General features: G+C 37.8%; 1 protein-coding gene across 1 annotated transcript in view; it reads right to left on the bottom strand.

Moving 5' to 3' along the window:
• Positions 1-685: 685 nt before the first annotated feature.
• Positions 686-14,791, bottom strand: part of LOC107595857 (neural cell adhesion molecule 2-like) — a gene marked incomplete at its 5' end in the record, with an annotated part of 43,361 nt that continues 29,255 nt past the window's right edge. The window contains 3 exons of the mRNA XM_016286446.1: positions 686-1,881; positions 4,597-4,801; positions 13,543-13,717. Of these exons, the coding sequence (XP_016141932.1) occupies positions 1,767-1,881; positions 4,597-4,801; positions 13,543-13,717 (495 nt within the window). The remainder of the gene's footprint in view (positions 1,882-4,596; positions 4,802-13,542; positions 13,718-14,791) is intronic.

Here is a 14,791-nt window from a genome sequence, read left to right as displayed (position 1 = left end):
TTTACAGAAGAAAAATTACACTGGATTACAAGAATTCCACAAGTACAGTTGGGCTTATGGAGCGCTCCCTTTAGATTGCTGAAAAGAAATGGGCAACATTCTACAATGTTCTATTGCGCTGAATGTGGAGAGCCAGGTGTGAAATACAATGCTGAAATAATGTAGTTTTGTTGTTTTGTTTTAATTTTTTTTAGAAAAATGTGTTGGCCCAAACCAAAGTGAACATGTTGAACATGATAATGGTTCTCAGGAATTAATACTCAAACTCTGACTGGTAGGTAAAATGAGCATGCCTCTAAGCAGTATGCCATTCCCATCCTTAATATTGCAACACCAAAACAGCTAATTTTATAGCTATCCCTTTGAGATGCATCTGAACCCATCTTCCTGGGCATCTGCCCTTCTTTAGCTCTAGATAACTTTCAGTCAGTTGCACAGAATATCTTTTTTGAAAGATAGCCAAATTTGATCAACATAATTCACCGAGGAATTTATCAATTAATTCTTTAAAAATCCTACAATGTGATTTTCTGGATTTTTTTTCTCATTTTGTCTCTCATAGTTGAGGTATACCTATGATGAAAATTACAGGCCTCTCTCATCTTTTTAAGTGGGAGAACTTGCACAATTGGTGGCTGACTAAATACTTTTTTGCCCCACTGTATGTGTCACACTAAGACAGAATGAGTCATATTTTTTCCATTTGTGAAGCGTTCCAAAGAAATAACAACTATATTTACATTGGTGTACTTGAATAGGTATTTATGTTTTCCTTATATTCACGTAAGACTTGGCAACCTCTACTTTCTTTACGTCACGCTCTCTTTCTACAATCCATGCTCGCTAGTACACACATCCAAACACCCCAAAGACAACACGTCCATGCTCAGATGCACTCACTTACAAACTTTCACACGTTTCTAAAGGAAATGCTTTTTTTTGTTTTTGAAACATCCTGATATGAAAGTATGACACATACTTTGCGCCTCTGATTCTGATGAAACAATAGCATTGAAAACAAGGACATATTTTCATCCACAAATGCACTTGTAATCTATGAAAAATTCATCGTTCAAGCCGAAGATTTGGGCATGTGTCAGCGATCAATACCGGGACCACCCATGTACCATGTAGCTTGAGGTCAAATGTGGTTGATCCTCGCTTTGCTACTGAGCATTCAGTAATTTCTTTGCATTTGGGCGAGACATATAGAGGCAAAAAGGCAAAAAAATAAACACGTTACCCAAACAGTTAATCCAAACTACATCACAGACCGCAAAAAGAGGGTGGGGGATTTCCACGCGTACTGTATAATGTTGAGTGATATGACGCATTAAAAAGCGATGTTTGCACAACCACACTGGAAAAGTGCAACAGCCGGATCCCAAAGAAAATAGGAATGAGAGAGAGCAAGAGAAAACATGAAGCTTACAGCGTAAACCCAACCTGTTCAAGTAACAAAGAATCAGACTCAAAGCAACAGCAAAGCCTTGAAAACCCCCCCCAAAAAACAGAAAAACAAAAAGCCCAAAACAAGCGTGAACAAGCACAAATAAACAGGAGCCTGTCTGTTGAGTGGCAACCTCCGAAAAATGTTTCACAAAGCAGTTATCGCATAGCCTCTTCTGATACCCCTGCGATGAGTCTCTAACAAAGGATCTTACAATTGGTTGGCGTGTTCTTGCTTGTGTTCTCATTAGTTTGCTTGCTATTGGTCTCCGGGTGGCTCACTTTGTATGTTCTTTTAGAGGATAGCAGGGCCTCCATTACGCTTTACTGTCCTCCTGTGTCATGTGTAGGCTGTTGTCACCGTGAACTTTGATCTCGATTGTGTCTGGTTTCAGCGTCTCCTTGCCGTTTTCCTCTTTTAGTGGCAATTTCCTGTGGGAAAAAAAGTGAAGAAATGGCACGTGCACATTGGTCAGTTTGACAGGGTTGAGACTTGGGGTCCTTTTTGCAGACCAGAGTCCATTTGTCACCACAAGTTGGTTTGTTTGGTTGGTTTTATGAACCTTTTGTACTGTTGACATGCTTTAAAAGGTGGCTTGGGGTCAGGTTTATACCAAGCACTGAACTACACAAACATATTTAGAATTTTTTGAAAATAGTCTACTGTGTTCACCAAGATTACATTTATTTGATCAAAAATTACAGTAAAACAGCAATATTCTGAAATATTGATAATATGAATAAAAGTATTTATTTCTTTCAAGAAAAAAAAATATGGAAATAAAAAGTAAATGTTAAGTTGACTTCAGTGTCACCCTAGGTTTACAAATGTATGTTTGTTTCTTGTGTGATCCTCTTGGGCCACATAGTAAGCGGTGTGATGCTCAGTCACTTCTGTGCATGATCTAAAAGACCCCTGTGTGGCTCTTCATCACATGGGATGACACTGGAAAGGAACCAGCCTCTGTTCACTGGGATTATCATCACTCTAATAGCATTATTAAAGTCTAGGCTGGGGCACTTGGGAAAGTATAGAGCGCATATCAGATGTACGCCATAGTCTATGTGCTAGAACAGTGTTTCTCAACCCTGGTCCTGGGCGCCCCCCAATACTGCACATTTTGTGTGTCTCCCTAATCAAACACACCTGATTCAACTCATTAGCTCATTAGAAGAAACTCCAGGACCTGAAATGGGTGTGTCAGATAATGCAGAGTTCACACTGCATGATTTTCAAACGCCGTTGTTTTCTGGGGTAGCATTCAGTTGCTGTTGTGTTCACATTGCACGATGGATCGGCGCCAGGGTGTTTCACACTGCATGACTTCACAATAGGAAGAATCGACGACAGCTCTGTCTGGTCCGCAAACTATGTTTCACAATAAAACACACGTGAGATGTGATAAGGAAATAACGCGAGAACCTGTGTGCGTCAGACCGGAGTTCTTGAGCAAGACTGTAATTATTAATATATATATGTCACATGTCTGTGAGCTGATTTCCAGCTACAAGGAGAAAAAGAAAAACAGATTATGCATTAGGGAGATGCAGGGAACAGGGATTGGGTGTTCTGCAAAGAGAGTTGGAGGTAAATAATTTTGCAGTAACTGTTATGCTGATGTTGTGGCTGGTCAAGCAAATGTTTGTGCTTGTTTCTGTATGATATAATTGTTCATATATCTATTAAAATACTGATATTCTGGTCTATAACTCCTCCCCGAACTTCCCGCTGCCCTGTATCTTGGTCTCTCATTGGCTGTAGGTCATCGGCCTCAGATCGCGTCTTTGATAATTCACACTGCGTGATTGTCACTCGTGTGAACGAGCACCGATTTGCCTCAGATTTCGGGCATTTGTCGGCGATTTCGCAAAACCTGTCGGTGAGTGAAAAATCGGGCTAAAATCGTGCAGTGTGAACTCGGCATAAGGGAGACATACAAAATGAGCAGTGTTGGGGGGCGCTCAGGACCAGGGTTGACAAACACTGTGCTAGAACATCAAAGCCGTGCTGCTTGTTATCGGAGCTGAAGACAATCACAGCCCTTTATCTCTTTGAACTTCTGGACAAGTAAACCTGACAGGAGTTTTTCCAGCTGGGAATGACCCAGACTGGCACTGCGTAACCATAGGTCAGCCATCCTGCAAACCTTCAGGACAAAGTCTACAGAGGAAATATGCCAGGAACCGTGAAGACACTGACCAGGGCCAAAACACATACTATACTCATCAAGCAATAAACCACAGATTGCAAGTCAATGAGTGATTCATAGTCAACAAACTGATAAGACTGTACACTATACTTCTTTGACGCACATGTTCCATAAATAAATTCTGACTAACTGCTACTATACAACTGTTGCTCTGTCACACCTACCTCTTTCCCACAAACTTGAGGACTTTGTATTGCCTGATGTTTTGCTGTCAACTGATGACAAATTGTTATTGCCAGTGCAAGGTGACGTTACTTTCAGTGTAAGGTAATGTTACTTTAACATTACTAAAGTAATGCATTACAATGTGGTACTCATAAAAACTAATGATGTTACATTATTACTTTCAGTGAAAAGTAACACGTTATTTATTCTAACCGATATCTGACTGAGGCTCTCATTTGAGAACGGTTTACAAGAAAATACTATTTAATTTTTTCTACTTCAAAATGTTACATTTAATTCAAGGTGTCACTTGATGTTTCCTTGTAATTGTTTGTGAAATTTACTAGCAATTTTTGAATGAAAATGATTTCTACACCAATTTTTTTTCCAGTGTTGAATGAAAATGCAGCTTTAAAATAAATAAATAAATATTGAATTTCAATACTTATATTTACATGGGAATTAAAGCCAGTGCATCATGTAATTGAACATTCAATTTTTGTCATTTTTTAAGGCAAAGTTTATCCACAACTGCTCTGAGGCATCACTCAATTTAGTGTTTTGAAGATTTTAATGCATTAAATGAAATATTAAACTGAATTTGTCATTAAATGAATTAATTTAATTAAAATAGATGACAATTTAGTAAGTAACATAAGACTTATCTTGTTGCTTGAAAAAGTATTCTGCTTACGGAACTTTTATTTTTCAATCTCTTTGGATAAAAGCGTATGCTAAATAAATGCATAACTGATGCAGAAGGGATACTCACAGGTAGGCAGCTTTGCCCTCCTCTAGATCTTTGCTCTTGCCGCTTGTGGCGGTCTTTTTGCTGCAGAGCTTGCGGGTGATGCACATGAGCAGGCCACACTGGCGCAGGAAGAAGCAGCTGATGTCCACTAGCACGAGCAGCAGCAGCAGGCCAGCTAAGCCCAGCCCAACCACTGCACCCAGGCCTAGGCCGCTGAACAGCGAATCTGCTGAGACAGGATGCACACATAACCATCAATGACACGCCTCAAAAACGCAACACTGTACACTTATTTAGGGCAAACTGAAAGATATAATGAATCAGTAGTATTTTCAAAAATCATGGTTATTTTTACAATTCAGAAAAAAAAATCAAATAACTGAAATGGCTCAAACTAGGAAAGCATGTAAATGAGTCAATTAAAGCATTCATAAAACATAATATAACAATTTTCTACCAACAATGCACTAAATGTAGCTAGCTCATGTAGTTTAAATTTGCATCAAGAACTTGAGGTGAGAAGGTGATGCAACTTTGGTGACATTTTTAAACTGAAATTGTCTAGACTTTGCATGAGGAAATGAGGCAGTCTGAGAAGCTATTCAGAAGAAAACATCAATTTTTAAGGAACATTCTGGGCAATGCTGCTGCTCTAAACACATCAATCACACATGCTGTTGAAAGTAGCATTGCCATTCCAGAAAAAGCATCCCAGAAGTCTGTAGTTTGATCTGGACACAGTGACAGGGCATCAGAGTGAGAAAAAAGACAGGCATAATAAACAGAAGAGAACTTTGAGGAATTCAGTGTTGGATTTACAAAATTATATATATATAAAAAAAATCACATCCACCACAGGGTTATTATGGTCAACTAAAACTAAAATTGTTTCTTGAAATAAACATTAAAAAAAAAATCAAAATTGCTCCAAAGTACATTAATTTATGCCAACAAAACTACTTTTTATGTGTTAAATCAGGTAGAAATAGTTATTTAAGGCATCAATTGCAGGTTAACACTTACAATGTAAAATAACACTATAAATAACAACACTAAATAACTAAAACTAATAAATTTAAATTATTTAAAAAATATACTGAAATATATAAAAAACAAAAACAAATACAAATGCCAACAAAAATAAACTAAAACAACTTTAAACTAAAACTTTAACTTTGAAATTAAAGTGTAAACAGATATAAAATAAATAAATAATTTCAAATATTCAGAAAACCTATGACAGTATATTGTTAATACTTCAATAACACCTCAACCAGGAATATATTTACGTTTCATTTGTGAAGACATTTATTTAAATTTAACAACATCAACAACAAACCATTACCAAATGAACATGCTGTAATGTTTTTAATTGTCCTTATTTAAACCTATTATTACGACCTCTAAACTTCAGATTAGGAACATCATTTGACCATCATGATCTACTAACCATTTACAAATGTGACCATGATGCAACAGCATATCGGTTTATACATGTATGAGTGGCCTCAGATCTAAGACCTCAGATTTATTGACCCTAGTATGGTCTTACTTTTGATGCATGGAGCACATGACCACCTCCACTGTGACTTATCAGCCAACACATCTGTTTTTCATCTTGTGCCATGCTCGCCCTGAGAAATGTGTCCCCGCTCCTATAGCTGATTTGTTGTTGATTTATAACATCATTAGAAGCTCAATTTAGGATCTCGTTAATATCACTTATCCTGAAGTTCCACAAATGGGCGTGATCCATCCGCATCTGAGTTCAACGCACTCAATTAATTAAGTACGAATGGTGATTGAGACTCAGCATCAAGAAGCAATAACTCAAGCTCGATTGATTGTGTCTGGACTGAAGGGAGGTCTGTGGGTGGGATCCCAGCAGATGATTGACAGGGTAATGAAGCTTGTAATCATGTGTGGGGCTTAATGGTTGTGTCACGCTGATACATGACTAAGTAGGGCTTAAACAGGGTTTTCTAGTTTGGAACAGTTTTACATGGAAAAACTTTCAGTGTGAATTACAGGCAACAGGAGAGTTTGAGATCCCGTTAATGTACTCTCTTCAAGGTTGAAATACTGTATATCCCTCAGCCTTTGAGCTGCACCATTTAATCATTCAAACTATTACCTCTGCACTTACAACACCAATAAATGCTGTAAGCTGGAGACAGGCAGGGGTTTTAAAAATCGGCTTCAGTTAAACCAGAGTAAATCTGTTATGAGGGGGTTTCAGATTATAGTAAAATACCATGGAAATTACACCCTTACATCATGACTATCCCAGTAAATGTTCTGGCAAATGCATCTGATGTGCTATGACAAGAACAAGTAATGCCTCTTTCTCAAAGTGCAGTCATTACCCTTATAGTCTGATTATATTACATTTTCTCGAGTGTAATCAAACTGAAATGGCCTGCATACATACACATACATACATACATACATACATATCCATATATATATACTGTACATATACATATATACTGTACATATACATACATACTACATATATATCACAAAATTGGCCTCTAGATATATTTGTACAATACGTCAAATGTATTTATGTATGCCATGAAAAAACATCAGTTTTTTTTGTTACCAAGCTACTAAACGGCCAAACTGCACCTAGCCCACCTAAAACGACACTTTTATAGCTTTCTGGGTTGTGTTAAGTGAAAACATTGAGCTGACCAGTGACAGTTTGGTCCTTTTTCCTAATCAACCCATAAAACCCAAAGAGCACTTCATAAAATGGGACAGTTTTCTTATCTCCAGGCTGAAAGGCTTCCTTCTGGAGTTCTGAGATAATTTAAAGCTTTGGCCATTATGGAAAAGGTCTCGAGTTTTAAGACTCCCCCTCCTCCTCTCCTCACCCTATGCTGGCCCAGCAACCTCTGCACTACCTACACAGAGGACACAAGCCAAGCATGACTCCATAACGATGGTTTAAAGACTCTTACGCTCATTAAGACGCTATGCTTGACGAGCAGAAGGGACCCTCCAGCCGTTAAACGATTAATAGACCGACTGCCGTCAGGATAGCCATTTTCAGTGGCAAAGATGTTTTTGCGCAGCATGAGGTTGGACTGATGGGTCAGAACCAATGAAATGGGTGTCAAGTGGCACCAATTAGACATCACTTTTCCATAGTTTTAATAGAATTCTCTATGACACTTGTAGTGCATCTATAAAAATGAACATTATAGTAACCATTTCATTAGTTGGTTACATACGAACACAACATAATTCCAAATTAATTTCACATTCAAATGGAGGATCTGAAATAATTTTGCTGTTGACTGTTGTTCTGTATGTTTCAATAAACATCTTTCTTTAATTTTATTTTAACATAACAATTCTGATACAATAAGCTCAATTCTCAGACAGCACAATCACATTTACTTACATTATTAATATCATAAATAGCTTCCATTTTAAAGGGGAGGTTCACCCAAAAATGAAAATTCTGACATCACGTTCTCACCCTCATGCAGTTCCAAACCTGTATGACTTTGTATCTTCTGCAAAACACACGATTCTTTTTAATGAAAACATTTTAAAAAATATATATTTTAAATCTCTGCAATGTTTTTCCTTTCCCTATATTAGAGACACACTGTTGCTTGTGTTATTTAAGTAAAGGTCTGATACCTTCTGACTTCATACACTTGACTTTAGAATAAATGGCTGAACTCTGGCAAGCTGGATGGACTTCGCTTATTTCTCTTCTTGAAGCCACAAAAAAAAAAAAAGCTTATTTATGGCCAGTGTGACCAGCTGTTATGTACAGCAGTAAAACAACAGGTCCATTTTCATTTGCCGTAATCTTTTCCAGCTGGAACCATCACCAAAGAGCCATTCTAATCTTATAGGAAGTTAAGCCATGTTAGGAAATAAGGGCTTTAATGGACTTGGTTTCAGACCTTTTCTTTTAACGAGAACAATATAGAGGTTTTTGACATGCCCATAAATGAAATGCAATAATCTATTGCTGTGTAATGAGAGAATAGAGAGGGCAACACATAGAGATGATCAAGATTAATAGTCTTTATTGACTTGACTTCCACTGATTTGAGATTGTCTTAATTAGGTCAGGTATGCCATGAGGGTATCAAAACCTCTCACATTTTTTTACAATTTACAATGATAAAAATGTACAATGTCCAACCGAAAAATATAATGAAATCCTAATTGTGATTCTGTGGTGTGAACTTCAAAACTTATTGATCGACTGCAACTAAACACATTACACCAAGGAATGTTTGTTACTTTTTTCTCCCTAGAAGCTCAATACCTTTTTTCCAAAAGGAAAATAATAATAATAATAATAAACAGCTGACAGAGATGATGAGGATCAGAGTTAGAAATCTTATACTCTACAAACTTAAGATCAGTCACTAATTCCTGTTTTCATCGCTTCAGTTAAAAGTAAGGAATCTTGTCATTAGTAATTCTGCTAAATAGCCCTTCAGCATTGACAAAGACTTATTCAATATGTTTATCTTTCCTTGATTGCTTTAGTAGTCAATATTTCAAGCTATAATGTGCAGGATAAGGATTCAGATAATTCAATGCTTTTGCATTTGACTACCTGTAATAAACCAAACTATGAACTCACACGGCTTTATATGTTCTACACTAACTGGTTCACTGGTACAAGGATAAGACATGATTGTTAGGAATCTGAATTAAGAGGCTGTAGTTATTGCATCAGAGAAGGCTAGTTTATTTGAGAAATTCCGACAGATTTCTATGCTGCTTTTGACATGAATTTGAATCGATTCTTCAAACATGCTGGATCATAAAAGCACAATCTATAGCTATGCACTTCACATTTAATGGATCTTAAAATGTACTCTTCTGATAACAGAAAATAAATAAGCTTCACGTAACAAACTACAACACACCACTTCATCAAATCAAGATTGCAATACTGCATCCAGAAAGTCAAGAAAAGTGAAGCATGTCCATTCTCACTATTTTACAAGGTTAACATATACTACCATTCAAAGGTTTAAGGTCAATATAATTTTTTTAAATAAATACTTTTATTCAGCTAAAGTGAACTTTTACATTGTTACAAAAATGTTTTATTTCAAATGAATGCATAAAAAAAACCCATTCTATTCATCAAAGAATCTTCAAAGAAATATTAGAATCCTTTCTGAAGGAGTAATGGCTGCTGAAATGTCAGCTTTGCCACCACAGGAATAAATTACATTTTAAAATATATTTATAGAATACATTTATTAATTGTATTTTTTATCAAATAAATGCAGCCTATATAAAATGTCTTAAAGGCCTAAAACTCTTGAACCGTAGTGTAGACCTCAGCTGAATTTAGTCCTGTACAATTACATGTAACAATTACTGTTAGCTTAATTCACTGTATTCACATATTACTTCTTCATGGCAGCAACATTCTATACAAATTTTTGTATTCACAGACTGCACTCAATTTCAGTTACTCAAGTTCTTCCTCATCAATATTGAGAAAATAAAATAAAGTAGCATGGCAACATCTCTCTCTGCCAAAGGTGTACCCAGAGAATCAAAATAAATGTACATTATATTTGACTCACTGGGAGAGAGAAGCCTTGTTTTATGTTTCTCATATTATGAGAAACAGAAAGTCGGCCTGTTTGATTTATGTTACCAGTGTTTAAAAGTCATATCAATTTGAAATCCTACTTGACTCCATTTAATGAGTGCTGCGTTGTGTATCTCTGTGTGCGAGTATCAGCAACATCATTAAATGCATTCTCTCAAGCGATGCAACTGCTGACATTTCCCATAGTCGTAATAAACCAAAACAAAAGAGCCTGTGGATGCACAGAAGATGGAAAAGCCCTCACGCTGGTGGCTTATACTGTTCTTTGTAAACACCAGCAAAAAGCTCATTAAACATAAAACCCAGGGTCAGATCGCTACTGTTACAGGTAGACAACAAATTAGCCACTCAATTTTTCCTCTTCCTTTGTTGACAATAATGTGCAGGACCTTTATGGACAAAAAGGCCAGTTTTGGCACGGAGGGCAGCCAGGATAGTGAAACAGGAGAAATCGGCTCACAAGCATGGACAACAACACCACCAGAACAGGCAATGAACCAGCATGGCGAGCCATTGGTAGGGGCAAAAAAACAAAAAACAAAAAAAAAGTCTTAGTCTTTTGGGCTCATTCCAGGCAAGGTGAAGATGGAGCAATGTCAACACAGACACAAGCACAGCAACAATGACAGAGAAGCTCCGAAGATGTTCACCATACGGATGGGCTGCACAGGGGGGTGTCCACGTCCGGTTGGAGGGGGCTCGCAACACTGATCTGCAATGAGATGGAGGGGAGAGGGAACGGTAAGGAAGAGGGAAAGACATACAGGTGTGTGGAGCCAGCACAGGACGCAGGATGGTTACGCACACAGAAGGTCACGTGAGATAATGAAAAGTGGTTTAGTCACAACACAATAGCGGTGGGTTAATAGAAAAGATGATTACAAGAATAAAAATGAGATAAACAGATTATTTTGGTGCAGGTCAGGAAATAAACAGGGGTGAATGCGACAATAACATTGACATATAAGCGAAAAGCAAGTGAGCAGTCCAAACCAGTGTCCGTTGTAAAGGTTTATTTGATTGAAAAGATCGCAGGGCGATTAGAGGCACAGAGAAAGGGAAGTTTAGTGGCAGTTCATTGCAAAACAAAAAGCCCAGCAATTTGTGATGTGGCCCAGAATGCGTTGCATAATTCATTAGGTGGGAATTGGAGAGCAGGATTGTTTAGAGTGAAACAACGAGATGAAGCACATTAGAATTATAAATAAGAGCGTGGGCCAGTGGGGATGAAGGGGTGCAGGCGGAGAGGGAGAGAAAAAGGAAAGGATGAGGAGGAATTGGGAGAGAATATACAAATGACATCGAATTAACAAGGTAAATCCAAGCTGTTGAGAAGCAGTGCTGTCAACACACACACACACACACACACAGGTTTGTTTTTGTGAAAAGTGGGGACATCCCATAGGCATAATGATTTTTATACTGTACAGACCGTATATTCTATTGCCCTACACCAACCCTACCCCTAAACCTACCCCTCACAGGAAACTTTGTGCTATTTCAGATTTTCAATACACTTCATTCTGTGTGATTTATAAGCATTTTGAAAAGTGGGGACATGGGGTAATGTCCTGAAAAGTCACCTTCTCCTTGTAATACCTATGTCATACCTTTGTCATTATACAAATTTATGTCCTCATTTGTCACAAAAACGCGCGCACACACACACACACAAACACACACACACACACACACACACACACACACAGATGTATGCCTATGCATGCACTGACTCTGCCTCTAGGAATATTTCATAAAAGACTAGAAAAAATTTAAATACCATCTGTCAATATCATGGCATTTTTCAGGACAGGCCTTTTGTCTACGCAGCAGACTGCAAGACACATTTTGTTTATCATATACTAAATGTCTGTGATATATGTCTGTCTGTCTATCTATCTATCTATCTATCTATCTATCTATCTATCTATCTATCTATCTATCTATCTATCCGTCTGTCTCCTTTTCTAGCAGACATACAGAATATGGCAATGGGAGGACATTGTCCCCACCACTTTATGAAATAGCTTGCAGCCACACTTTTGTGTTCATCAGTTGCATCCCCTAATATAAATCCACTCATGTATAGCTGCAATTTAGCTTGGTTCATTAAAACAAACATTGTTATTAGAGCAGATATGAACCTGGGACTTACATACTCAAAGAAAAACGCTGACATCGACACCATTACACATTTATCCTCTATTCCAAAACATCTATCAAATAAATGAAAAAAAAAAAAAAACTGGAAGGAAGTTAAAAAATAAAACGTCACAAAAAAGTCCACAACTTATTGTAAAAGAAAACTTTAATGACCAGTTTTTTCCAGCACATTGGCATAATATACATAAACCATCATTACCATTAAACCACAATTACAATATGAATCCTAGACCAGTGAGAAAGCACCCTTGAAATTGTATTTTCTATGTATTTCCCAATCAGTTCTCCTATCAGCTGGAAAAACTTGTGCTCCTCTGTTTACAGTACATGACATGGCTATAATTTGAGCATTATTTTATGTGTACAACAAAGGAAAGTTCATGTTTTTAGCTGAAACATTATCTACTTCCAGAGATCCTGCCCACAAAGGTACAGAGGCATTGAGATTTGACAAGCAATTGACAGACCTCTTTAAATTTTTTTTACCTTTATATTCTCATTTGAAAAAAGTAGTATTGTATTACTGTTAGCAGAACTCAAATCAATTCCGTCAACCTCTTCTGCCTGTTTCGTTTGGCTGGTGGATCACCTTCCTCAGCTATCAACTTTACTATTCCTCCAGCAACTTGCCCTTCATCCTTGCACCATTCAAAGATACCCATTGGCTACATAGAGCTTCTGATTGATTCTTGAAAGTTTCTGATTCCACTGTAACCACTGGGACCTAGTAATCCAAATATTAAAAGCCTTCTCATAAAAGCATGACTTCAAAAGAGACCACAACTGCAAACTGCAGATGGTCAGTCAGCCAATCATAGTGAAATGGAAGCACTAACTGCTAGAGCGTGTAAGTAATTTATTTTTGTAGTGACAATTTCTTTCTCATCCCATTTTTCCTAAGTGAGATGACGCTTCCTCTGACAAATCGCTCCTGATCAGGACAGAGAAACAGTTACAGTGGGTTACCCTGCACATTTGATTATGAATTTGGGAAACACGAGCTCTATCAAGTGTGGGTGGCTGGCAAGTGTGCTGAACTGTAGTAGGGCATGAAATTATAATAGGAGACATAAAATTTCAGCTATAGATATTGTGAGTGGGTGACGAAGCACTGTAGGCAATCAGACTCAATTTGTCATATGGAAAAGAGACAGAGTACTTTGCGTGTTTTGTGGACATGCGTGTACCTGTGATGTCAGGTTTCTGAGGCATGGAGAACTTCACAAAGGTGGGTTCAGACAGGCCTTTGACGTTGCGTGCGGTGATTTCCACCTCATACTGCGTATTCCACTGGAGCGGTTGCAGCAGCACGAAATCATTCACACCTGGAACCAGTTTTGTCATCCACTGCTCTTCTTTATCCTGCACAAAACCACAAGTGTTTTATAAAATTTGCACAAGCATATGAATATCATTTGCTTTAGGGAACATATCAGACAACTTGCTATTGATTGTGAACGTACAGGTGTTTGAATAGTGGCTACATTCTATTCTGTTTTGGTTGAGAAAAAAGCAAGTATTGATTCTGTTTTGGTTGTGAAAAGAGCAGGATGGATGCAAGATTTGCAGATGAAAGTGGCCTGAAAGGCCATCTCCTCCTTTGTCCTTAGAGTAACAGGCAAAAAAAAGAAAAGAAAAGAGATTTTCTCTAATCCTCAAACTTTTCCACACACTTAAACAGCAGAAACACTCCAATGCATCCATTATTCTCTTTGTGTCCCTGCCTGCAAAGCATCTAAGCACGAGTATGTGCGTAATATAATATAACGTGTGTGTGTACCGGCTGTTCTGCCGGCTAAAAAATTGAAACTAAGCCCACACAAGCTGCCTTCAAAAACTCATTGCTTTCATATTTTGACATTTTCAAAACGCCTCATCTCTTTAAAGGCTAAATGGTTGAATGTAGCTTTCACATGTTGACAGTCCTTAGGCGAGCTGTCTCCCCAGGCTGTGACATCTCCATTTCCCCTGTTCTCACCTCCACATGCACAGGCGATCAGAGACCGAGCAAATGAGAGAAAGATAAAAAAAATACAAAAAGGGAAGAGTACAAATAAAAGAGAAGGAAAAGATGCCAGCGGACCCTATTAAGGTTGAGGAGGAAGCAAGGCATCACCAAACACAGTGAGACAGACAGAGATGAAGCAAATGAGGAAACGCTGAGGCCCATAAGGGGAAAAACAAACAGAAGGATTGTGTGAGAGAGAGAGAGAGAGAAAGCTGTGGTGAACGTGTAAACATGCTAGTGGGCAACACTGGATAACCTCATGACCTGTAAACAAACTTTTTCATTGTGAAACAGTGGCGATGATGCACAAGGAACAAAAAACGCAACTAGGCACTATGTGACCACCCAGCCAGACAATAATATTACCAGAGTAATAATAAAAATGTTCTTAAGTGCACACAGATGTTTGTCATACATTTTTGGATACA

Source organism: Sinocyclocheilus grahami, unplaced genomic scaffold, assembly GCF_001515645.1.
Source record: "Sinocyclocheilus grahami isolate Dianchi unplaced genomic scaffold, SAMN03320097.WGS_v1.1 scaffold209.1, whole genome shotgun sequence".
Lineage (NCBI taxonomy): Eukaryota > Metazoa > Chordata > Actinopteri > Cypriniformes > Cyprinidae > Sinocyclocheilus > Sinocyclocheilus grahami.
This window is presented reverse-complemented; position numbering and strand designations above follow the sequence as displayed.